The sequence below is a fragment of the Pinus tabuliformis genome, chromosome 2_2 (genome assembly GCF_031772625.1).
Source record: "Pinus tabuliformis cultivar Carrire ecotype Pingquan chromosome 2_2, CPIR1, whole genome shotgun sequence".
NCBI classification, from domain to species: domain Eukaryota; kingdom Viridiplantae; phylum Streptophyta; class Pinopsida; order Pinales; family Pinaceae; genus Pinus; species Pinus tabuliformis.
In genome coordinates this window covers 257,191,364-257,216,400 of record NC_142300.1, presented here as the reverse complement: position 1 = coordinate 257,216,400, position 25,037 = coordinate 257,191,364, and the positions used below count along the sequence as shown (strand labels likewise).

At 35.4% G+C, this 25,037-nt stretch overlaps 1 protein-coding gene across 1 annotated transcript; it reads right to left on the bottom strand.

Moving 5' to 3' along the window:
- Nucleotides 1–19,490: 19,490 nt before the first annotated feature.
- LOC149192269 (uncharacterized) lies at nucleotides 19,491–20,620 on the bottom strand. The gene is made up of 2 exons (XM_089406352.1): nucleotides 20,324–20,620; nucleotides 19,491–20,212 (listed from the first exon to the last, which is right to left on the bottom strand). The coding sequence occupies exons 1-2, from the start codon at nucleotides 20,557–20,559 to the stop codon at nucleotides 19,795–19,797; spliced, it is 654 nt and encodes a 217-aa protein (XP_089262478.1). The 5' UTR covers nucleotides 20,560–20,620; the 3' UTR covers nucleotides 19,491–19,794.
- Nucleotides 20,621–25,037: the final 4,417 nt, after the last annotated feature.

The window sequence follows — 25,037 nt, the reverse complement described above, 5'->3', positions numbered from 1 at the left end:
TAGAAATAGTGCTTCTTATTGCTTACCAAGCATTGTGGAATTATGATTATACATGGTGTTAAAGTTATATTCAAGAACATGAATAGTATGTCCTGTGTTCTTATTCCAGCATGTTCTGATGTCCTAATGGCTGAAAGAAATTGTAAATTGGATGAAAGAAATTGTAAATTCAACAAAAATATTTGGTTAGAGTCTCGGGGAATTCAAAGCATGATGCTCTTAGCCTACATTCAATTTTATTGACAATGACATGAAAACATTTATGTTGTTTGCAATCATACAATGGATGCCAGTATTGTCTACTTATATTTGAAGTGGAGGCTATGTGGTTTGGCTGTGTTTCACTTCTCGTTCGTTCTATTATTTTATTGTTGAATATGCCTGTTTCCTCTTTTTGCCTCTTATCCCTTTATAAGCCTATTGGACATTAAGTGCTTGGCATGGCAAGATATGTCCATAAAGCGCATGGACTATCTACAGTCCATCAATGCTTGCTGTTGCTGCTGTCTACACTGCTCGATGCACTTTGAGGAAGGATCCATGTTGGAACAAAACACTTACCCTTCATATAGGCTACTCTGATGCAGACCTGAAGTAAGCCTTAAAATTTTTAAAGCACCATGCTTTTAATGATTTTGCACTTCTAAAGAAATCCTACTCCTAGACATTTTAGATTTCTTCATCAATTACAGGCAGGCATTGTTCATCAGCTACGGCCAGAACATTGTTTCTTGATCAACTATATGTTGGAACTCAGATACTAACACCCTGTCTGAATTGAATCTTTATCTAATACTAATGTGCATACTAAGCGTCTGGAGGCGTACGCACATTTTGTTAACTCTGTACATTGAGGTAATTACATTTATGTGCATTGTTCCAGGGAATGTGCATATTTCATGGTTAATTTTCACCTAAATACAGGAGGAAATAAGCTGAGAGCTATTCATAAGAAGTATTCAGATCGTTGTAGCAAGTCTATCTTTTAGAAACTCTCAGAATTTCAGAATGAGATTGCATCACATGACATCGGCTGACATAATACATGTTAAATGGTCTTTTTTGGATTGCAGAACTGATGCTTATGGGATTCATCTTGTTTCTACTGACCATTGGAGAGAAACCCATTTCTAAGATTTGTATACGGAAAGGAATGGCTTATAGTATGCTTCCATGTCAAAAGGAATAATCAATGGCTCCTGCTATCGATCATTGTTCTGAGGTGGACACCAAGCTCTATGTTGCGTATTCGAATTTCCCAATGCTATTAGATGTTACTTAGATCGTGTTAGTCCATTTGATATGATTCAAGATATTTATGATAGTTTGATAATTATTCATTCCCTCTTGATTCAAGGGTAAGTATCCTCTGGTCTCCCTCACTGGCATGAACTAGCTCCACTACTTCATCTTTACGTTGGCAACTGTCCATGCGTTATATAGTGTCCTAAACATCGCCCTAGCAAGGGAAAAAGTAAGTGCCATGGGAAATAATTGATCTTCTCCCATGTCATTCAGTTTAAATTTTTCTCGGTTTGAATTTGCTTTCATATCTTCATGCGTTCGAAACATATTTAACTCAATAGTTTGAATTATGGACATTTAATTTTTTTAAATAATTTTTTATATTGTCTCTAGAGAGACAATAGTTTGAATTATGGACATTTATTTATTTTTAAATAATTTTTTATATTGTCTCTAGAGAGACAATAGTTTGAATTATGGATATTTATTTTTTTCAAATAATTTTTTATATTGTCTCTAGAGAGACAATAGTTTGAATTATGGACATTTACTTTTTTTTAAATAATTTTTTATATTGTCTCTAGAGAGACAATATTTTGAATTATGGATTTGTCTCTAAAAAGACAAAAATGTAATTGTCTCTAAAGAGACACAAATGAAATTGTCTCTAGAGAGACAAATCAAATTGTCTTTATAGAGGCAATAATAATATGTGTTCTATATTGTCTTTATAGAGACAAATTTTTGAGACATTATATTTTGAGACACTCGCTTAGAGACAATATTTGAGTTTCTTTTTATCTTAAGTTAAGACAATTGACTCAAATATTATCTTAAATATTGTCTTAAAACCCCCCTACATGTAGTAGTGCCTGATGACACCCAGAAGAAGTTAGATTCGTCAAACTTTTCTTAACACACCACCTTATCCAAACATCAATGTCCTCTCCTCTATACTTGTCTGCGTGTGTGCAGGGGAATCCCAGAGCTCGCAGATAACAGGGGGGAGGGGTCTCAAACTCTTACCCCCGGGCCTTTCATTATACCCATTCCCCTTACTATGGTTTATATGCAAGTCGTCCCGCTGCATCTCAAGCCGAGCCCGTAGGCCCTTCCTAAATCTGGCAGGACGCTTGAATTGATTCCATATTCTTGCACCCTTGACTTCCAGAGAGAAGTCATGGCCTCACATGTCCCTCTGGTAAGTTTTCCACACACGCTTCCTGGCTTTGCCTGAGAGCCACTGCTCTAGTTGTAGCCCCATTGATGGGACCAACCCAACACTTTACAGTCTGTCGTAATTAAAATGATTAATGTGGTGATTATATGTTTGGTTGAATAATTCGGTTGTGATTACGCGTGGAAGGAATGCGCCATCAGATATTTTGGGTTTGTATTATGTGGCATTCAATTACACAAAAATGAATGGGTACTTGCCTCGGATTTCGTATTCTCGCTCATTCCTATGCCTGAACCCTTTGTTCGTCGTTCATTTTGGTCATTTGATGTTGGCTTGTCAAGGGTTTGCTTCGCTATGCTCTACAAGTTTTGTTGGGTAGCTTTGCTACGAGTCTTAGGCGCACCTCTGGTTGTTTTTGTAATGTCTCTTTGCTGTGAATGTGGTTTTTCTTAAACCTTGGTTCGTTGGCAGTTGTGGTTTGCCCTATAGCCGCCTGGGTAAGTGATATTTCTGTTGTGGTTTGTTTTCCTTCTACTGTTGGTTCAACATGCTGCTGTATTTCAAGTTTTGTGCTGGTATTTCTCATTCTGGTTGGCAACATATTGATTGGATTGTCTCCAGGCTCAATTCGATGGCATTCTTTCGTCCTCGGCTTAAAACAGAGGTGGTCTTCCTTCTCTGTTTCAATTTGTGATTCTCTTTCCACAGCTTATGACCTGGTTTGCTCCTTTGTCTCCACAGTTAGTCGGAACTTTGGGTGGAATGTCTGTCTTTAGCTCTCACTACAAATTCTCAGGTAAAGTGGATGCAACTTTCATTGTTGGTTCTCTCCAGGTTCTGTACTTTCACTTTGGCAACATTACATTTGCTAACACCTGTGTGTCATTCGCTGTACAGGTGTTGAGGGTTTGCGGTTGGAGGTCTCGGCACTGTATGCCTCGGTCTGGTCCAGTAAGATTTGTTTCTTTGTATTTTCCTCAGTCTTGAGTCTTGTTTTAGTTTAGGCTGTCTGGTCTTATGGCTCAATGCTTGTCGTTTGACTCACGCTGTGAGTGATGCTCTATCGTTTTGAGGTCTGGACTTCCACTATTTCGTTGACTGCCATCTTATGTATGTGGATGCAATTTTCTCTCGAAGCCCGCACCTAGGGTTTGTTGTTCACGGTTTGAACGTTTAGGGCTCTTTTTTTACAGTACTACTATGTAACTACTATACACTAGACTTTGCAATTTTGAAAGAAAAATCCTTCTGGAAAATATAATGGAATTTGGTTTTGATTTACCTGAATGACATTTGCTTTTGGTTTACTCTGAATGCCTGGCCTGAACTGTAGTTATGATTCTTCAGTTTTGCTTGTGATTATATGAACGTGCACGAACGCTGTAGATATGCTGGTAATTTTGTATGAGTGTCAACTTATATGTATGGTGGAAGTTTTCGTTCGGCCGTGTGTTCTTGGCCTGTATCGAAACTGTTTGTATCACTGTTGGTCTATCTTCACTGTTTTCTACAAATGAATTATAAACCCTCGTATTGTATCTGTTCTTCTGTCTCGTTATGGGAACTGGTTCTTTTTCTAAGGAAAGAAAAAATAATTAATTTCAAGAATCTATGTACAGTTAGTTGTCTACTCAGATAGTCATCAATTGGAAAACACAATAGAGTACAGTAGAACATACAGATGGAAAGAACTTAGTTTCTCTGTTATTGTTATTATTCAAGTGCGAGAGGTATTGAACCCCTCACATGATTTGTCCTGTTACATTTATATGTTTATGGTTCCAGTTAATGAAACTGTACAATTGCCTTTCAGTTATAGACTTTACAGTTATATGGTTATTAGTCATTCGGTTCTGTCCTTATGACAAGATTTTCCTTTTAAACACATTTGTCTTTTTCTTTTTAAAACTAATGAGGACAATTATTAATTGAAACATGACATTCAATCATCAGCAACCAGGAAGGAGGTCACCCACAGAATCAACGCGCTTAACCCTAACCGATCAAACCTACCCTTAACTAATTTAGAGATTAAAATAAAAATAAAAATCCTACCTCCTATTCTGTCAACTAACATAAAGACAAATAAAAAGTTAACTCAACTCTTCGACCTAGAAAAGACCGACACTTGGTCATGGTACCTGAACTGGATGCTCCTGCATCAGGCTCCCGGGCAAAAGAAAATCATGACTCCGGTCCATGAGCTCCTCAACTGAAGAACCTGTCTGCTCAATCTGCCTGGCATCGAGCCACGAACTGTCCTCGATAGGACGATTCTTACACTTGACGAGGTATTGCAGAAACTCCTTCCACCGAGTTCGTTTGGCCACCTAAGTATCGAGAATGCACTCAATCTCAGGAGGCTGAACGTAAGGCCTCGGTCTCATCCAAGCTTCTCCTCCATGCTGGGTATTCCATGTAGGCAACGTGGTTCCATCTTCTTCCTTCTCTTCTGGGTCAGCCGTGTAGGGAAACAGATCTGCTACATTAAATATAGGTGAAATGCCTATTCTGGGTGGCAGCTGTATCTCATAGGCATTTGCCGAAAATTTCTAAAGGACTTTTCAGGGTCCTATATTTATATACTTTAACTTATTGTATGTACCCCTAGGGAAGTGTTCCTTGCGCAAATGTGCGAGGACTTCATCTCCCACATTAAAATGTACTTCCCTTCTCCTCAATTTTTCTTGTTGTTTATACTTTAGGCTGCTTTCCTGTAATTTGATTTTTACCTGCTCATGAAAATCTCTCATCGCGTTAGTGAAATCTTCCCCATTTGCGCTTTGCCTCTCTTGCAGCCCAAGATTTCGCAACTCATGCACTCCGCGAGGATGCATGCCGTACAGGATTTGAAATGGACTGAAGCCTGTGTTGCGGTTAGGCGAGTCGTTATAAGCAAACTCTACCTGTGCCAACAATCACTCCCACATCTGCAAATTCTCTCCAACTAGGCTTCGTAGCAGGTTTCCTAGACTCCTGTTTACAACTTTTGTTTGTCTGTTGGTTTGCGGAAGATAAGCAGAACTGTAACTCAACTGTGTATCCATTTTCTTCCACAGGGTATGCCAAAAGTGTCTTGTAAACTTCACATCCTTGTCCAACAGAATAGACTTAGGCAACCCGTGTAACCTGACAATCTCTATAAAAAACAAGTGGGCCACGTGAGTGGCATCGCTGGTTATTCTGTAAGGTATGAAATGCGCCATTTTCGAGAATCTATCCACTACTACCATCACCGAGTTGTAACCTCGCTATGTCTTATATAGACCTAAGACAAAGTCCAAGTTGAATGAGTCCCACGGTCTGCCTGGAACAGGTATCGGTGTGTATAGTCCAGTGTTTTGACTGTGACCCTTCGCCAACCAGCACACTTTACATCCGGCCACAAATCACTGTAAATCTCTTCGCATCTTTGACCAAAAGTAGAAATGACTGCGCTGCTTGAGTGTCTTGTCCATGCCGAAATGTACAGCCAGACCTCCCCTATGCTTCTTCCGAATAATATTCTCTCTCATCGAACAGTCAGGCATGCATAACTGTCCTCCCTTAAACAATAGTTTCTCCTATAGGTTGTAATCCAACCATGGACTGTTATCTCTCACCAAGGGATTCTAACATGCATCATAGGCCTCCTTAAAATCTGTATTAGTCTGGTATAAGTCTTTTAAGTGCTCAAAACCCAGCACTTGTACAGTGATTTCCTGCAGAAGTAGAGCTCTCCTACTTAGTGCATCCACCACCTTGTTGGCCTGCCTGCTAATATGCTTCAATATGAAGTTGAAACTCTGCAAATACTCCACCCATTTGGTGTGTTTGTGGTTCAACTTGTGCTATTTCATTACATACTGTAGTGAAGAATTATCTGAAAATAGCACAAATTCGTTTCCCAACAGATAATGCCTCTAGTGTTTTAATGCTTGTATAACAGCATAAAACTCCTTATCATATGATGAATATTTCTGTCGACTTTCATTTAACTTCTTGCTGAAGAATGCTACAGGCTTACCCTCCTGGCTGAGTACAGCTCCAATAGCTGTACCGCTAACATCACAGTGAACCTGAAAAAGCTTCTTGAAATTTGGAAATCTCAGGATCGACCTCTTACTGATCTTTCTCTTTAATAACTGGAAACTTCTCTCCGCTGCATCTGTCCATCAAAGAGGCTGATTGGCCTTTTTAATGGTGTCCAACATAGGTGCACAAATTTCGCTAAAACTCCTTATGAATTTTTGGTAAAAACTCACTAGTCCATGAAAGCTACGTACCTCGAATAAAATTTTCGGAGATGGCCAATTAACTATCATTGCAACCTTCTCCGGATCCATCTTCAATTCATTTTCCGTTATTACAAAGCCCAAATAAATCAATTCCTTCTGCAGAAAGGTACATTTCTTCAAGTTTATTAGCAGTTTATTCTACTGTAATTTTTCCAGCACCTTCCATACATGTTGAAGGTGTTCTTCCCTTGTCCTACTGAAAATTAGTATGTTTTCCAGGTACACTATCACAAATTTCTCGATTTACTCCTATAGCATCTCATACATCAACCTCATAAATGTACTGGTGCATTGCTTAGTCCAAATTGCATGACCAGCCATTCATACAGTCCCTCATTCATCTTAAAGGCTGTCTTCCATTCGTCCCCCTCTCGTTTCCGAATCTGATGGTACCCGCTCTTCAAGTCTATCTTAGAGAAATATGCTGCCCCGCTTAAACAATCCATCATGTCATCCATTCGTGGCAATGGGAACCTATATCGGATGGTGATTTTGTTGATGGCCCTTGAGTCTGTGCACATCCACCACTCTCCTCCCTTCTTGGGGGCGAGAACCGTTGGGATTCCGCAAGGGCTCAAACTTTCCCTTATCAATCCCTTGTATAGCAATTCTTGCACCTGCCTCCTAATCTCTTCATTGTTCTTGGGGCTCATTCGATATGCCACTTTGTTTGGAAAACTGGCTCCGGGTATGAAGTAAATATGATGACTTATACTCCTTTTGGGGGGTAATTTGTCTCGCAATTCATGCACCACTATATCCATAAATTTCTGCAACATTTTCTGGATTTTTGTAGGTAAGTCTGATACCTCTGTATGCAACAACACTACCCTTGCTTTCTTTACAACTGCATAACCCATCTCATTGTCCTCAACTTGTTTCAGAAATTGTTTTCCACTAACCAACAATGCTCTTGGTTCACTTTTCCCTGTTATCCCTTCTTCTTTGATGGGCACAAGTGTATACTTAATTCCATCCTTGACAAACTTATAACAGTTCGTCAATCCATCGTGTACCACTTTACTATCGTACTACCAAGGCCTGCCTAGCAGTATGTGACATACATCCATCGACATGATGTCACAAACAACTTTATCTTTATATCTGCCTATTTGAAACTCCACCTCACACTGTTCATCCACTAGCAACTGATGGCCTTTTTGTAGCCATGAGACTCTGTAAGGGTTGGGATGTTTCAAGCACTTCAATTTCAACTTTTCTACCATCTTTGTGGACACTAAGTTATGAGTACTACTGCTGGCAATAATTAACTTACAATACTTACCTCATGACTTACAAACTATTCTAAACAAAGCCTTCCGTTGTGTCTGTTCGGTGACCTCCTTGACTGGTTTTAACAACAGCTTGTGTAGCACCAGGCCTTCCCCTATCTCTAGAGCATTTTTTGCTTCTTGGGGAGGTGTCGCTGCTTCTTCTGGTTGTGCAACATATGCACCCCGCTGTCTAGCTTGATCTGCCTCTGGACATTCAAACGATCCATGTCCCCATTTATGAAACTTGTAACATTGATAACCAGTCCCTCTTCCTCGGCCATTTCTCCTGCCTCGCTGTGATGACCGACCACCTCTCGCATTATCACCTCTGTCTGCTGATCCAAAAGTTCTGGAACTGTTGCCTTCCTTATAACTACTAGCAGCCCACCCTCTGCCATATGACTGGCCTTTTCCCCTTCCAGCTCCTCGTCCTCTTCGAGCATTCTGCCTTCTAGTAATTTTCTCTTTAGATTTCATCGCACTCTGATACACTTCTTTAGTGTTCTTTGGAGATAAAATAATGATTTCATCTAAAATTTATAATCTTAACCCATTTACATACATGGTTGTTCTTTCCGCGGTATCCTCTGTATATCTGGTTCGTAAGTTGACTCGATAGAACTCCTTCGTGTACTCCCTTACCGTCATTCCTTTCTGTCTTAGATTCTACACTTACCTGTGTAGTGCAATCTGATAATCTTTTGGCAGAAATTTGCCCTTCAACATGGCCACCATCCTTGACTAGGTTTCAATCGGCATCTTGTTCAATCTCTTTCTCTGAGTCTGGACACTATCCCACCATAGGGCTGCGTGTCCCTCCAATTTCGTCGCAGTGAACCTAACTCTGCGGTCTTCGCTGACCTCCTCACACTTGAAATATTTATCCATCTCACTGGTCCATTCCAATAAAACCTCGATAGACAGGCTGCCGTCATAGGTTGGGAGTTCTGGTTTGGGTTTACTGCTTGCCACTAAAACAGACCTCAACAATCTCACTTCTGGGGTCTCACCTTCCGATCCATCTGTTGTTGCTTCAGTTTCCTCTTCGCTGTCATTGCCTACCTCTGGGTCTCTTCTTCTCCCTGCCTCCACTACCTCCAAATGGGCAGCAAGAATTATGATCTCCTCTCTCAGTCCTTCCTCCGCTATCCTTCGAGTAGCTTTGCCATGACTTTGCCTTCCTATTTCCATGTCTTCAATCAATTTCACCTTCTCTGATACCACTTTGATGGGACCAACCCAACACTTTACAATCTGTTGTAATTAAAATGATTAATGTGGTGATTATATGTTTGGTTGAATAATTTGGTTGTGATTACGCATGGAAGGAATGCGCCATCGGATATTTTGGGTTTGTATTATGTGGCATTCAATTACACAATAATGAATGGGTACTTGCCTCGGATTTCGTATTCCCGCTCATTCCTATGCCTGAACCCTTTGTTCATCGTTCATTTTGGTCATTTGTTGTTGGCTTGTCGAGGGTTTGCTCTGCTGTGCTCTGCAAGTTTTGGTGGGCAGCTTTGCTGCGAGTCTTGGGCATGCCTCTGGTTGTTTCTGTAACGGCTCTTTGCTGTGAATGTGGTTGTTCTTAAACCTTGGTTCATTGGCAGTTGTGGTTTGCCCTGTAGCTGCCTCGGTAAGTGATATTTCTGTTGTGTTTTGTTATCCTTTTGCTGTTGGTTCAACAGGCCGCTGTATTTCAAGTTTTGTGCTAATATTTCTCATTCTGGTTGGCAACTTAGTGATTGGATTGTCTCCAGGCTCAATTCGATGGGATTCTTTTGTCCTCGACTTAAAACAGAGGTGGTCTTCCTTCTCTGTTTCAATTTGTGATTCTCTTTCCACAGCTTCTGACCTGGTTTTCTCCTTCATCTCTGTAGTTAGTCTGAACATTGGGTGGAATGTCTGCCTTTGGCTCTCACTGCAAATTCTCAGGTAAAGTGGATGTAAATTTCATTGTTGGTTCTCTCCAGGTTATGTACTTTCAATTCGACAACATTACATTTGTTAACACTTGTGTGTCATTCGCTGTACAGGTGTTGAGGGTTTGCGGTTGGAGGTCTCGGCACTATATGCCTTGGTCTGGTCCAGTAGGATTTGATTCTTTGCATTTTCTTTAGTCCTTGGTCTGGTTTCAGTTTAGGCTGTCTGGTCGTATGGCTCAATGCTTGTTGTTTGACTCACACGGTGAGTGATGCTCTATCGTTTTGAGGTCTGGACTTCCACTGTTTCTTTGACTGCCATCTTCTGTATGTGGATGCAATTTTCTCTCAAAACCCTCACCTAGGGTTTGTCGTTCACAGTTTGAACGCTTATGGATTTGTTTTTATAGTACTGTTATGTAATTGCTATACACTGGACTTTGAAATTTTGAAAGAAAAATCCTTCAGGAAAATATAATGGAATTTGGTTATGATTTACCTAAATGACATTTGATTTTGGTTTACTCTGAATGCCTCGCCCGAACTGCAGTTATGATTCTTCAGTTTTGCTTGTGATTATATGAACGTGCATGAACGATATAGATACACTGGTAATTTTGTATGATTGTCAACTTATATGTATGGTGGAAGTTTCCGTCTAGCCGTGCGTGCTTGGCATGTACCGAAACTGCTTGTATCACTCTTGGTCTATCTTCACTGTTTGCTACAAATGAATTATAAACCCTCGTATTGTACATGTTCTTCTGTCTCGTTATGGGAACTGGTTCTTTTTCTCAGGAAAATAAAAAGAATTAATTTCAAGAATCTGTGTACAGTTAGTTGTCTGCTCAGATAGTCATCAATTGGAAAATACAATAGAGTACAGTAGAACATACAGATGGAAAGAACTTAGTTTCTCTGTTATTGTTATTATTTGAGTGCGAGAGGTACTGAACCCCTTACATGATTTGTCCTGTTACATTTATATGTTTATGGTTCCAGTTAATGAAACTGTACAGTTGCTTTTCAGTTATAGACTTTACAGTTATATGGTTATTATTCATTCGGTTCTGTCCTTATGACAAGATTTTCCTTTTAGACACATTTGTCTTTTTCTTTTTAAAATAACAGGACAATTATTAATCTATGACTTATTAGCAACAGACAAAAAAATAACCCTAACCAATCAAACCTACCCTTGACTAATTTAGAGATTAAAATAAAAATAAAAATCCTACCTCCTATTCTGTCAACTAACATAAAGACAAATAAAAAGTTAACTCAACTCTTCGACCTGGCAGAGACCGACACCCGGTCATGGTGCCTGAGCTGGATGCTCCTGCATCACCCATCCCCCTGCCCACAACTCTTCCCTGACTCTCCCTAAAACTCCCAGCCCCCCTGGAATTGTCGTGCCTCTATCCCATGTCCACTTGGCCTTAAAAACTAATATTTGACCAGCATAGCCCCGCAACCCACTTTTGGCCCCCATGCAGTCATGGTTCTAGTCTAATTGGGAGAAAATATATATGCAAAACTAGGCCATGGCCTACAGTTATAGCCCCCATTTCCACCCATAACATTCAATTCCCCATTGCGTGGGATGCTTGCTCCTTCCTTCCCCCTAGTAGAACCCCAACCAGAACATAGATTCAATACTGAGGCACGGCCAAATTACATACCCGGATTCACACATCTATCCGCAACCAAGGTTTCACTCTTGCCGTTGACCTTCCCCGTATTTGTATTGCCACCCTTCTCCACAACCTTTCTCACCTGCCCTGGATGTCGAATAACCTTGCCTACTCCACCACCTTACCTTAATCCCTTCCACGCCACCTTGCCCACTTACCAAACATGCATTCATTTCGAAGGACACTGCACCCCCTGCCTTGAGCATGTGGGCGGCGACGATGATTATGGATTGAGTACTACACATCTGCACCCAACCTGGCCTGACTCACACACCCGCATCCCAATCGGGGGTGATTAATAGTAATATTAATTAATAATAATAGTAATATTAATTTATAATAATACTATTTAGTAATAACAATAATTATTTTAAAATGATTATAGTAATCTTTAATTAACAATAAATATCTTTAATTTACAAAATATTTTATTTTTAATTATGGTTAATTAAAAATTATTATAATCATTTTAAAATAATTATTGTTATTACGATTATTATTATTAAAATATTAAATAATTACTAATAATAATAATAATAATAATAATAATATTTTTATTGTAATAGTTTTTTTGTAATATTATTTTTATTATTATATATTTATCAATGGTAGATATAAATGAAACTTTTGGCGTATATCACCAACATTAATATTTTTAATGTGGTTATGCTAGTATACCATATGTATCATTTATGTTGAACATATCATATATGTATATGGGAACGAGTTTTAATAATAAGATATTGATTAGTAAAATTATAAGAATGAAAAAGTTAATAAATACTATAGAAACAAGGTTTTATGGTTAAGATTAAAAAAATTAATTAAATTATAATTTTATTATTAAATATATATATATATATATATATATATATATATATATATATATGATTTTTTTATTATGAATATTTACTCAAATTTTACTACGAAAATATTGGACATGTAAATATATTTTGTTACAATGCTATGAGTTAATACCATAATTTATTATAGGTTATTAAAAACATAATTCGTGTTTATGGCAAATATGACATTTTTTAATTAGTTAATTAAATAAAAAATAGAAAAATTTTAATTATTTTTAATATAAACTTTAATTTTTAAGTTTGTAAGAGAGAAAAAAAAAAACCTTTGCCATCCACCTAATAATTATTAATATTTAAATTAAACTTAAAAAACTAATTCTAAAATAAATAAATATTATAAACAACATATTTTGACGCTGATAACTGACATCCCACATTGTTGGGTCATCATCTCTTTATGTGATTGTTGTTTTGAAAACTCATTCCACATTGGGTGGCATTATCTCTTTATGTGATCACTGTTTTGAACACAGGTTGTCAATTTGGAAAACTTGACCCAAGAATGGATGACGAAAAGACTTATCAGTCACGACAATATCAATGGGAGATGCCATACACTAGTGGCTAAAATCTGTTTCTTTTCTAGAGGCGTGGTTTGACAATCGAGAATGCCGAGAGTTGTTGCTGTTACAGAGCACTTGGGTTCTTCAGTGAATCATCCCCACTGATTTCATTGATCTGAAAATCTACCTAGTTGTTCAACTAAACGAATGAAGTCGCTCCCCATCCTTTCAGCAAGGGTATTGTAATGTGGTTGTTAAATGTTATAATAATTAATTAAGAAAATTATATTGCTAATTGTCACGATTATTACATTAAATAGAAACAATAATCACATTAATTATAATATCATAAGCGAATCTATATTCCATCCAGCATAAAAAGTGGGATCTTATTTCGAGACATTAGTCATAGGGATTCACCAAATGATCCCTCGGTGAGGTTTGGAAAATAATTATTACTAGGATGGAATTTGATACTAAATTGTTATTTAGTGTGGTTTGTTTGTCATATTAGTTGTTTTTAGTAAGATTTTTTTGGAAATTTTTGGGTGGATTTTTTTGTCTAATTTTTCAGTTGGAATTTATGGAAATCACAAATTTGATGGGTAATCAGTGCACAATCAAAGTTCCCTATGGGTTTTCAGTGTGTTGAATCCATATATACAGTCAAAAAACCAATGTGCTGAAAATTGACCATGGTCAACCATTTTTGAACATCACATTGTGAGAAAGGTTGTCTCAATGTGAAAATCAATCATGGTCAACCATAGTCCAACGTCGCATTGTGACAAAGATTGTGTCAATATGAAAATTAACATTGGTCAACCATGTTTATTTTAGGGTTTATAATATTTATCTTAGGATTTATATACCTTGGGTTTATAATATTTATTCATTGGGTTTAATATTATTTTCTTGGGTTTATAATCTCTTAGGTTTTTAGTATTAATCCTTTGGTTTCATTATTCCCTTGTGTTTATAATATCTATCTTAGGTTTTATATATGTTGGGTTTATAATCTTAATCCCTTGGGTTTATAATATCTATCTTAGGGTTTATATATCTTGGGTTTATAATATTAATCCCTTGGGTTCAATATTATTCCCCCAGGTTTATAATACCTTGGGGATTTAAAATTAATCCCTTTGGCTTATAGTCATTGCCAACTATGTGCAACCATGGTCCAATGTCACATTTTAACAATGATTGTCTCAATATGAAAATCAATCATGGTCAACCATCGTCAAATGTCACATTGTGAGAAATATTGTTTCAATACAAAAATCAACCATGGTAAAACATAGTCAACCATGTTTTTTTTAAGGTTTAGAGTATTTATCTTAGTATTTATAATATTAATTCGTTGGTTTTTTAGTATAATCCCTTATATTTTTAGTATTAATCCCTTGGATTTTTAGTATTATTCCCTTAGATTTTTAGTATTAATCCCTTTGGTTTATAATCATGGTCAACCATGGTTCAACATTACATTGTGACAAATATTTTCTCAAAATGAAACTCAACCATGGTGTAACATCACCATGTGATAAATATTGTCTCTATGTGAAAATCATTCATGATCAACCATGAACAGACAAGGTCCAACGTCACTTTGTGACAAATATTGTCTCAATATGAAAATGAACCATGGTCAACCATGTTTAGGGTTTATAATGTTTATCTTAGGGTTTAGATACCTTGTGTTTCTAATATTAATCCATTGTGTTTAATATTATTCCCTTCAGTTTATAATACATTAGGGTTTTAGAATTAATTCCTTGGTTTTATTATTCCCTTGGGTTTATTAATCTAAGGGTTCATATTCTTAGGGTATTATATTATTCATAGGGTTTATAATATTAATCCTAGGGTTTATAATATTAATCCTAAGGTTTAATATAAATCTGTTGGGTTCACAATAATGTTCAGCCATGTTCAATGATGGTCCAATGTCACATTGTGCCAAAGATTGTCTCCATACAAAGATCAACTATGGTCCAAAGTCACATTTTGACAAAAAAATTCTCAATATGAGAATTGACGAGGTAAATCATAGTCAATCATGTTTATTTTAGGGTTTATAATATTTACCTTAGGGTTTATATACCTTCGGTTTATACTAGCACAACGAGATTAAAAATATTAATATGGTTGATATATGCTAAGGGCTTCATTTGCATCTACCATTTATATATAATAATAAAAATAATATTAAAAAAAACTATCATAATAAAAATATTATTATTATAATTAATAATAATTATTAATTTATATTAATTATTATTATTTTAATTTTAAATTATTTATATTAATTATTATTATTTTATATTAGTTTATATTTACACATTGTGAGACAGATTATCTCTTGTTCCAACATCACATTGTGACAACCACGGTCATCCATGGTTAATCGAAGTCCAATGTCGCATCGTGGCAAAGTTTGTCTCAATATAAAAATCAACCATGGTTAACCATTGTCCAACGTCACATTGTGACAAAGATTGTCTCAATATGAAAATCAATTATGTTCAATCATAGTCCAACATCACATTGTGACAAAAATTGTGTTAGTATGAAAATCAACCGTGGTAACCATGTTTATTTTAGGGTTTATAATATTTAACTTATGATTTATATACCTTGGATTTATAATAGTTATCCATTGGGCTTAATATTATTCCCTTAGGTTTATATTCCCTTAGATTTTAAGTATTAATCCCTTGGGTTTATAATATCAATCCCTTGTGTTAAGCCCTAAGGGATAGTTCATTTGGTTGAGTTCCTCTTGCTAAGTACCTCACTTATTGGGAGGTCACGGGGTGAAATATCCTTGATGCCCTTAGAGTTACGCCTTGCTAATTTGGTCAACGGTTAGATCCCTTCAAGTTGATCTACCTAGAATGTCCCATGGATGTAGTGGTCACTAAGTGTGTGTGAACCACATTAGAAAAATATCAATCCTTGGGGTTATCAATCTACGGGTTCGTATTCCTAGGGTATAATATTATTCACAAGGCTTATATTATTAATCTTAGATTTTAATATAAATCCCTTGGGCGTATTATTTAATTATTAAATATTATTTAATTATTAAATATTATTTAATTATCAAATATTTTATAATTTTTTAATATTTAATTTAATTTTAATATTATTTGATTTTAAATTACCTAATACTATTTAATTATGTAATAATAATATTAATTAATAATAATAGTAATGTAATAAGCATGTTTTTCAGATTAATCACATCAATATTATTTGGTCGACATTTCAAACCAACGAATGTGGTTCATCCTCATGATAAATGTCGATCAAATAATAATGATGTGATTAATCCGAAATACATGCTTATTACGTTATGGATCAGAGAAGCCTAAGATCTAACATAATAATAGTAATATTAATTTATAATAACACTTATGTAGTAATAACAATAATTATTTTAAAACAATTATAGTAATCTTTAATTAACAATAATTATCTTTAATTTACAAAATATTTGATCTTTAATTATTGTTAATTAAAACTATTATAATCATTTTAAAATAATTATTGTTATTACGATTAATAATAATAATATTTTTTTTATTATTGTTTTTATTATTATATATTTATCAAGGGTAGATATAAATGAAACCTTGTGCCTATATCAATCACATTAATATTTTTAATATGATTGTACTAGTATACAATATGTATCATCTATATTGAATATGTCATATAACATGCATAATTAATATTGAGTATATATATATATATATATATATATATATATATATATATATATATATATATATATTTGTGTGTGTGTTTTAATAACAAAATATTGATTAGTAAAATTATAAGAATTAAAAAGCTAATAAAACCTATAAATTTAAGATTTTATGATTAAAATTAAAAAATTAACTAAATTATAATTTTATTTTAAATTATTATTAATAAAATAATATATATATACACGATTTTTTGTTATGAATATTTACTCTCATTTTATTATAAAAACTTTTAACATGTAAATACATTTTGTTACAATACTATGAGTCAATACCATATTTTATTATATGTTGAAAAAAACATAATTCATATTAACCATAAATATGAATTTTTTTTAATTAATTAATTAATTGAGAATTAAAAAACCCTTAGTTATTTTTAATATAAATTTTAATCTTTATTTTTAAGAGAAAACTAAAATAAAATCTTTACCTTCCAATTAATAATTATTAATAATTAAATTAAACTAAAAAAACTAATTCCAAAATAAATAAATATTATAAAGGAGATATTTGGAAGCTGATCCCACATTGTTGGGTCATTATCTCTTTATGCGATCATTGTTTTGAAAACTCATTCCACATTGGGGGCATTATCTCTTTATGTGATCACTGTTTTGAACACTTTTTTTTCAGAGGAAAAAACGAGATAGATTTTGAACACACGTTGTCAATTTGGAGAGCCTTGACCCAAGAATGGACGACGGAAAGACTTATTAATCACGGCAATATCAAGGGGAGATACCATTCAGTAGTGGGTAAAATCTGTTTCTTTTCTAGAGGCGTGGTTTGACACCAGAGAATACCAACGGGCCGAGGAAAGTGGCATATGGGACAATCGACATATCTATCGCTCAATCGTGACCAACCGACACAGATGAAAGCGCGAATCATGGCGTTGAGTAGAAACGGGACTTGTTGCTGTTACAGTGCACTTGGGTTCCTCAGCAACAGCATCACCACTGATTTGATTGATAGAAAAAACTACCTAGTTGTTCAACTAAACGAAAGAAGTCGCTCCCCATCCTTTCGGTGAGGGTATAATAATATGGTTGTTAAATGTTATAATAATTAATTAATAAAAATATATTGCTAATTGTCACGATTATCACATTAAACAGTAACGACAATCACATTAATTATAATATGAGAAACGAATCTATTTCCATCTGGCATAAAAAATGGGATCTTATTTCGAGAGAATCAGTCATAGGGATTTACCAAATGATTCCTCGGTTCCATCTGGCATAAAAGGTGGGATGTTATTTCGAGAGAATCAGTCATAGGGATTTACCGAATGATTCCTCGGTGTGGGAAAATAATTATTATTAGGATAGAATTTGATGGTAAATTTTCTGTTAGTGTGATTTGTTTGTCATATTAAAAACTTTTTAGTGAGTGTTTTTGGAAGTATTTTTGTGGGTTTTTTGCGGTTTAATTTTTCTAAAATCTGTAAGGAATTTATTGAAATAACAAGTTTTATAAGTAATTTTTACACAATCAAAGTGCCTTCAAATTTTCAATGTGTTGAATCCATATATATAATAAAAAAATAATTTAAATAACACAAATCAAGATTTCCCATCAAATTTTTCCCAAATCCTAACAAAAAAAATCCAAAAATTCATATTAAAAAACTCAGTTTATGAAATGACATTAATGATTAAAATAATTGAAACAAATATTACTATGCTTCATATTTGACATTCCTACCCTGATTAAGTATTGCTATCACGATGGTGCCAATCACGAAGCATTTACGAAGGAAATTAACCTGCCAGGCTGCTCTGATCTTCTACTATTAACCCCATGATGGCCAGTTTGTGAACGCACCATAACTCACCTTTTGAGCGCCACTATATATGTAGTCTTTTCCGCCGCCATATTTTCCACTATGACCCCAATTATGGATAGTCTTTTCAAGCCACCTCTTCTCTTTTGGATTTCTCTATCCGTCTTTTAGTTGGTGTAACCCTAGAGCAACCATCGGAAAGAACAACTATGCAACTTTTATTATACAATCCGAAACCCCAATGCCCACTATCAGTGGTTTTCTGAGTTCTCTATCCGTGTTTTAGGTGAAACAGTTATGCATCTGAAATATAGCAGTGAAGCTAACGGTTTGATTTCTCTCCCTTTAATAACATTGTCAGCATATTCCAAAACCTATCATAAAGTTAAGCTCAAATCATTTTTCAATCAGAGTGCCCATGTGTTCCATTATCTGCAATAAAATTATTTTAAAATCATTTTTATTTTTTACCAATCACTTTTACAATACTAATTTTTTTTAGTATACTAATAATTAAGTGAGAATATAAAATATTTTTAGACAAAAATAATTAAAATAAAATATTTATCAATATTTTTTTTAGAATAAATGAAACAAAAATATTTACATATACGTTAATATAAATTGTTTTGAGTGGGTTAATGATTAAGAGTATGTGTTTGTTTCTAAAAATCACATATTCAAAATTAAAAAGATAAAGTGTGTGTTTTAATAAACATAGCAATCAAATCCCTGTAAGAAAATATGGAATCAAATCCATTTACTGAAATGGTTCCCTTATAATAAATGAAACAAAAATATTTACATACATGTTAATATAAACTAATGAAACAAAAAATATTTACATATATGTTAATATAAACTGTTTTGAGTGGCTTAATAATTAAAAGTATATATTTGTTTTTAACATATTCAAAACTAAAAAAATAGTATACATTTGAATAAACATAAATCCCTGTAAGAAAATATGGAATCAAATCCCTTTACTGAAATCGTTCCCTTAGAATAAATGAAACAAAAATATTTACATATATGTTAATATAAACTGTTTTGAGTGGCCTAATGATTAGAAATATGTGTTTATTTCTGAAAATTACACATTCAAAACTAAAAAGATAAAGTGTATGTTTTAATAAACATAGCCGTAAATCACTGTAAGAAAATATGGAATCAAATCCCTTTACTGAAATGGTTCCATGGTCCCAAGAACAAAATGTGAAATGCTATGTTGAAATGGAAATGAAAGCCTGCCTGTCTTGCCGTCAGGAGCATAGCACGTCCGAGAGAAGCTTATACCGACGACCTAATCCACCTTTGGTGGTGCTTCTCTGGCTAGGAGTATGGGGTACGTTTCTGCAGCTTTCACTAGATAACTTGCATTCTTCTGCGAGACTCAATGACTGGTTCTCGTTGCTTCCCCCAATTTTAACCCGGAAATTAACGCCCTTCGCATTACCCTTTCTGGAATTCGCAATGGTTACGGATCTAAGTTGCTTTATCGCAGTTGTGGATGGCAACATGGAAATTTTTTGACTGCAGGCATCTACCTTCTTGGCCTTCCCGCTTCGCATTTCCTGCAATTCTACTTTCCTTTTCTGTCTTGCTTGGAAGTCGAGACACCAGTCACATTCATTTAGGCCATCTAATTCCAGCTGATCAGAGTACAACCTGCTACAATATCTGCAAGATTTTCTCCATAATGCGCAAATCCGAGTTAAAACAACTAATTTACTGAATATCAGAGGGAATGACTATAATCGAATCGAAATTATTGGTATAGAGAGAACTCACATGTGTTGAAATCGGTGGTGGCATCTGTGACATCTGAACAATCTTTCCTGAAATCCGATGTCGCCACACATGCAGCATTCTGTTCCTTTGTGATTCATAGTATTTCTGGAGCTACTGCATTTAATTGACTTTCGTTCCTGATCCACTAACGAGCGGGAGCGATCGTCTTCCATGGCTGAAGGCCTGCACAATATACTACCAAACTCCATGCTGCCATTCTGTTTTGTAAACATCATCTATGCGCGTAATTATATCAAGCCTCAAAAAAAATATCAAACTGTATTTGCGCGTATGAAATGTCAAATTAGACATAGATAGCGATTGAAAAGCACGTGAACCTGATCGTTGAAAAAACCCGAGATTTAAAAAAAGCTTTACTTGGTTCCCACGGTGATAAGCGTGTCGGTAGATCCTTTTGAAAGCGATGTCGAGGTTCGCACGAAGTTGCTTTGCATTTTTCTTCTCCAAAATCGATGATGTGTCTGCTGCTCTTGACACGTACTTAATAAGACAACCCTGTCCCGTTAACCTAGACAGGTGGCGTGGGTCAAGCATCTTTCGCTTACGCGTAGAACAGGTACACATAACCTCTGGCCCTTGCTGTTGCTCCAGATTGTCATGTATAACCATTCAGATTTAACAACAACATTCTCAGAAGTCCAACTATGCTTCGGAAATGTGGTAGACGCCAACTGTCGATACTACACATAGCTATTTATTTTACTTTTAAAAGAAAATATATATTTCTATTTATTTTCTTTAAGAAAAAATAGATTTTTGATATTTCATAACAAATAAAAAAAAATAATAACAGTAAATTTCATATAAGATATTCATATATATCTTATATGGTAAGTATATCTTCAAATTTAACTATATCTTATTTGAATAGGAAAAGGCAAAGCAGAGGACATGACACATTACTAGTAGATAGTTTTGAGATGGAAATTAACTGGACATCTAATAAAAGAGCTTTTTTGTATAATATATTTTTTATGGTATTATTTTTCATAAATGTATGAAGGAATTCCACATTATCATATTGCTCTTATAGGTCGCTGATTTCCTTTGCCGCGATTCTAAATGAAGGATCGTTAAGCTAACTCTTCCATAGAACGAGTTCACAAGGATTTTTGAATCCCTATACATTCTGAATAGTTTTACGTGCTTCTAGCTGTAAATTTTGTGCCTTCGCTAATACCTAGTTTGCATTTAATTATCAAATTTTAAGAGAAAAAAATGACTATACCTGCACCACAAACATCCCTTTGACTGGCTCCATCAAAGAATCTCCATATTATACTAGTCGACAACTCCATATCTCTAATAAGCCTTATCTTCTTCTCTTTTAGTTGTTTCACTTGCTCAAGATAAGATACTTTTGCATTATGAGCAATAACTTCAAAGAACCACAAATTCTTCAAATAGGCAGTGGCTTTTCCCTAGCGAAGTTCCCCACAATACAAATATTGAAAGGAATTTAAGGGAATTGGAAATAAACTTTTGATTCCAAGTGGAGAGACAGTCTTCAACCGAGCTTCCTTTCCACTGGGCATCAAGGTTAAAACAAGAGAAAACCACCTTCCAAACAGAAATTACAAAACAATAGTGAATAAATAAATGAGCAATAGACTCCTCATTCATCTAACATGGAACACAAAATCCAAAACCTTCCTATCCGTGCTTAACAAGAATATCCCATGTCAATATTTTTTCTTCCAACAACAACCAAAGGAAGAACTTGCATTTAAGGGGGCCTTGTCCCTTCCATACTGATATGTGCCACTATTTTGAAGAAGCAAGAGGACTATGTTAAATCAGCACATCTATCTAGATCTGGTTGTTATAATTAGACTTTGTTTATTCTTAGACCACCTATTGATGTCTTCCTCCTCCTAATTAATTATAATACCGACATTAACCTAATTCACATACATAAACATGAGAAACACCTAAATCTTAAAATTAAAGCCATTCTTGACTATCCTGAGCTACGTCTTCTCACCTAGAAACGTCAACGATAATAATATAACATGAATGCTTTAAGAAGTCAACCAACGTATCACAGAGTTTACGACAACCATTACATCCTATCGAGTGATGATGACCATGAAAAGTTTTAGCCCCATTCCCAATCTTCCATAAAAGCTATTTCTCCAATGCTTGTAGACCGCTTATCAAATACCTCCAATTCATAGAACCTCCCCTAGTCACATTTGGCTCTTTTGTGTGAAAAGCAACAACCAACATGTATTTCAAATATGTCTCCCTCATTACCATACTCCACAGACTATTGTGAAGAAACATACGCCAACAAATCTTGGGTGCAAGTGCTAGTCCAAATTTCTCCATATTACGTAAGCCCAAACCCCCTAGAGACTTCAGAAGCACCAGATTATTCCAAGACACGAGAGTTATTCATCTCACCTTTCCATTCCAAATAAATTAAATACATAACTTTTTGATAACACCTAAAATATTTTTAGGAATTTTTACTAAAGTCAACTAGAAGACCGAGATTCCTTCCAAGACCGATTTCATTAAAGATCAAATGACCTCCTAACGAAATCCAATGGTTGCACCAATGACAAATGCATTTTCCCACCTTTTTAACAAGCCATGACCAATTTCCAATTTCATAATTATTAGGGTCTAAGAACAATTGAAGATATTTAAAGACATCATTTAAAGAACCAAACCTGAGAGGAAATATTTCTTGGATCAAATTTACTTCGGCTTCATCCAAATTGTTGTTGAAACAAGATGATTTGTCTAGGTTGACCTCCATGCCCGAAAATGTACAGAAACAATGGAAAATACCTTTAAAGCTTTTCTATTCATAAATAGTCCCCCAGCCAAAGAACAAAACACCATCTACAAATAAAGTCTGAGTTATCGCCATTTCCTCACCAAATGCTACTTCTTTGATTCTACCCTTTGATTTTACCTCCAAAATTACTCTACTCAGTCCCTCAATTGATGGGTAAAAAAAGAAAAAGCGATAAGGGGTGACCTTGACAAATGCCAGGTGATGATGTGAAAACTCTAATAGTTCACCATTAACCAGAACAATATAATTGGATGATCTTGAACTAACCCAGTTGTAACAACCCTCGTGAAAACCTTGTAATAAAAGTTAAAAACAATAACCACAGTCGATGGGACACTTATGCCAAGCTAAATGTTGGGTAGGACATCCTAGTGGGTGTTCATTTAGCTGTTTATGGCTAAGGAAATTGGAAAAGACAATGGCTAAGGCTTTGGAAAGGAAAAATGGCATTTTGGCACAATTATTTATGAAAATAATGGAAATTAGGAGAAAAAGGAGGTGAAAGGTCACATGTTGCATGTGAGGACGAAAATGAAGGAAAATAATGGAAAATCAAGAAAATAGAGGCCTCATTCATAAAAAGGCTTCTGAGGATCAGTTGGTAACCTTATGTCAGTTTAGTGTTGGAGCTCTCTCTCATTATTCTCTCTCTCTCTCTCTCTCATACTCTTGGATACTTAGAGTTTTCTTGGATCACTCTTGAATGGTGTGATATACTTGGATTCTTGGAGCAAGAAGCAAAAGGAAGAGAAGGAATGCATAAGAAGGCATCGAGATCAGCAGCTGCATCATATTTGTTTTGCAAGTACGGATTGCATATATGATTTCTTCACTGGTTTTGGAATGCATGGCATATGCATGTGGTTTCTTGGTCGTGATCCATCATTTGCATGAAGGATTGCATGGATCGATAGTGAATTGCCTAGCCTTTCCATTTCTTGGATAGCCATTGTGTTTGTGGGCTTACTTACATTGTTTGTTGTTGGTTGGTTCTCATGTTTCCTTAGCATGGGTTGAGTTATTAGTTCCTCGAAGCCCTGGTTAGACAAACGCTCTGGAAGCCTTGTAACAACTTGGGTTGTGTTACTAGTCCTGGAAGCCTTGGTTGGAAAAATGCGTTGGAATCCCTTGGTGGGTTGAGTTACTAGTCCTGGAAGCCTTGGTTGGACAAAAACTCTTGAATCCCAACGACAACTGTGGGTTGAGTTACTAGTCTTGGAAGCCTTGGTTGGAACAAACACTCTATAGGCCTTGGAAAGCTTGGATTGAGACCAATTTGATGATGGTGTTGTGATGTCTGACCATGAGGTGGAATCACTATTTTATTGGTTGAGGCGGATGGCCTCTCGAAGCCCTGGATGAGTTTTTTATTGATGTGTTCTATGAGATCCCACATTCATGCTTGGAATATGGCATGGGGGTGATTGGTTGAAGACAGACTTGGCTCAACCAATCTATGGTCAGGTGGAACATGGTAGTCCCATCTCCAGTTGGTTTATTGCATTCATTAACTATAAATTCATTCCCTTGATTTTCATGTGTAGAAGTACTGATGTATACATGGGTTTCCATGGTTGATATGTCCATTGTATTTTCGTTCCTATTATGTTGGTTATATGTATATTTTGTGATAGCATCTATGTATGGCTGTTATCATGGTTTTACTTATATCTGAATGGATAATGTGTCTATGATATAATAAATGATAAAGAAACAAATTACATGAGGAAACAATGGTTCATGGCGATTCTCAGGTAAGTATGAGATCCCCACACGTAATTATGTTGTTTACACATGTAGATTACATATTGATGATATGTTTGACAAAATTCATGCCATGGCTAGTGGGGGTTTGGTTATGGCCTTGTTTAGCTTATTAATTTT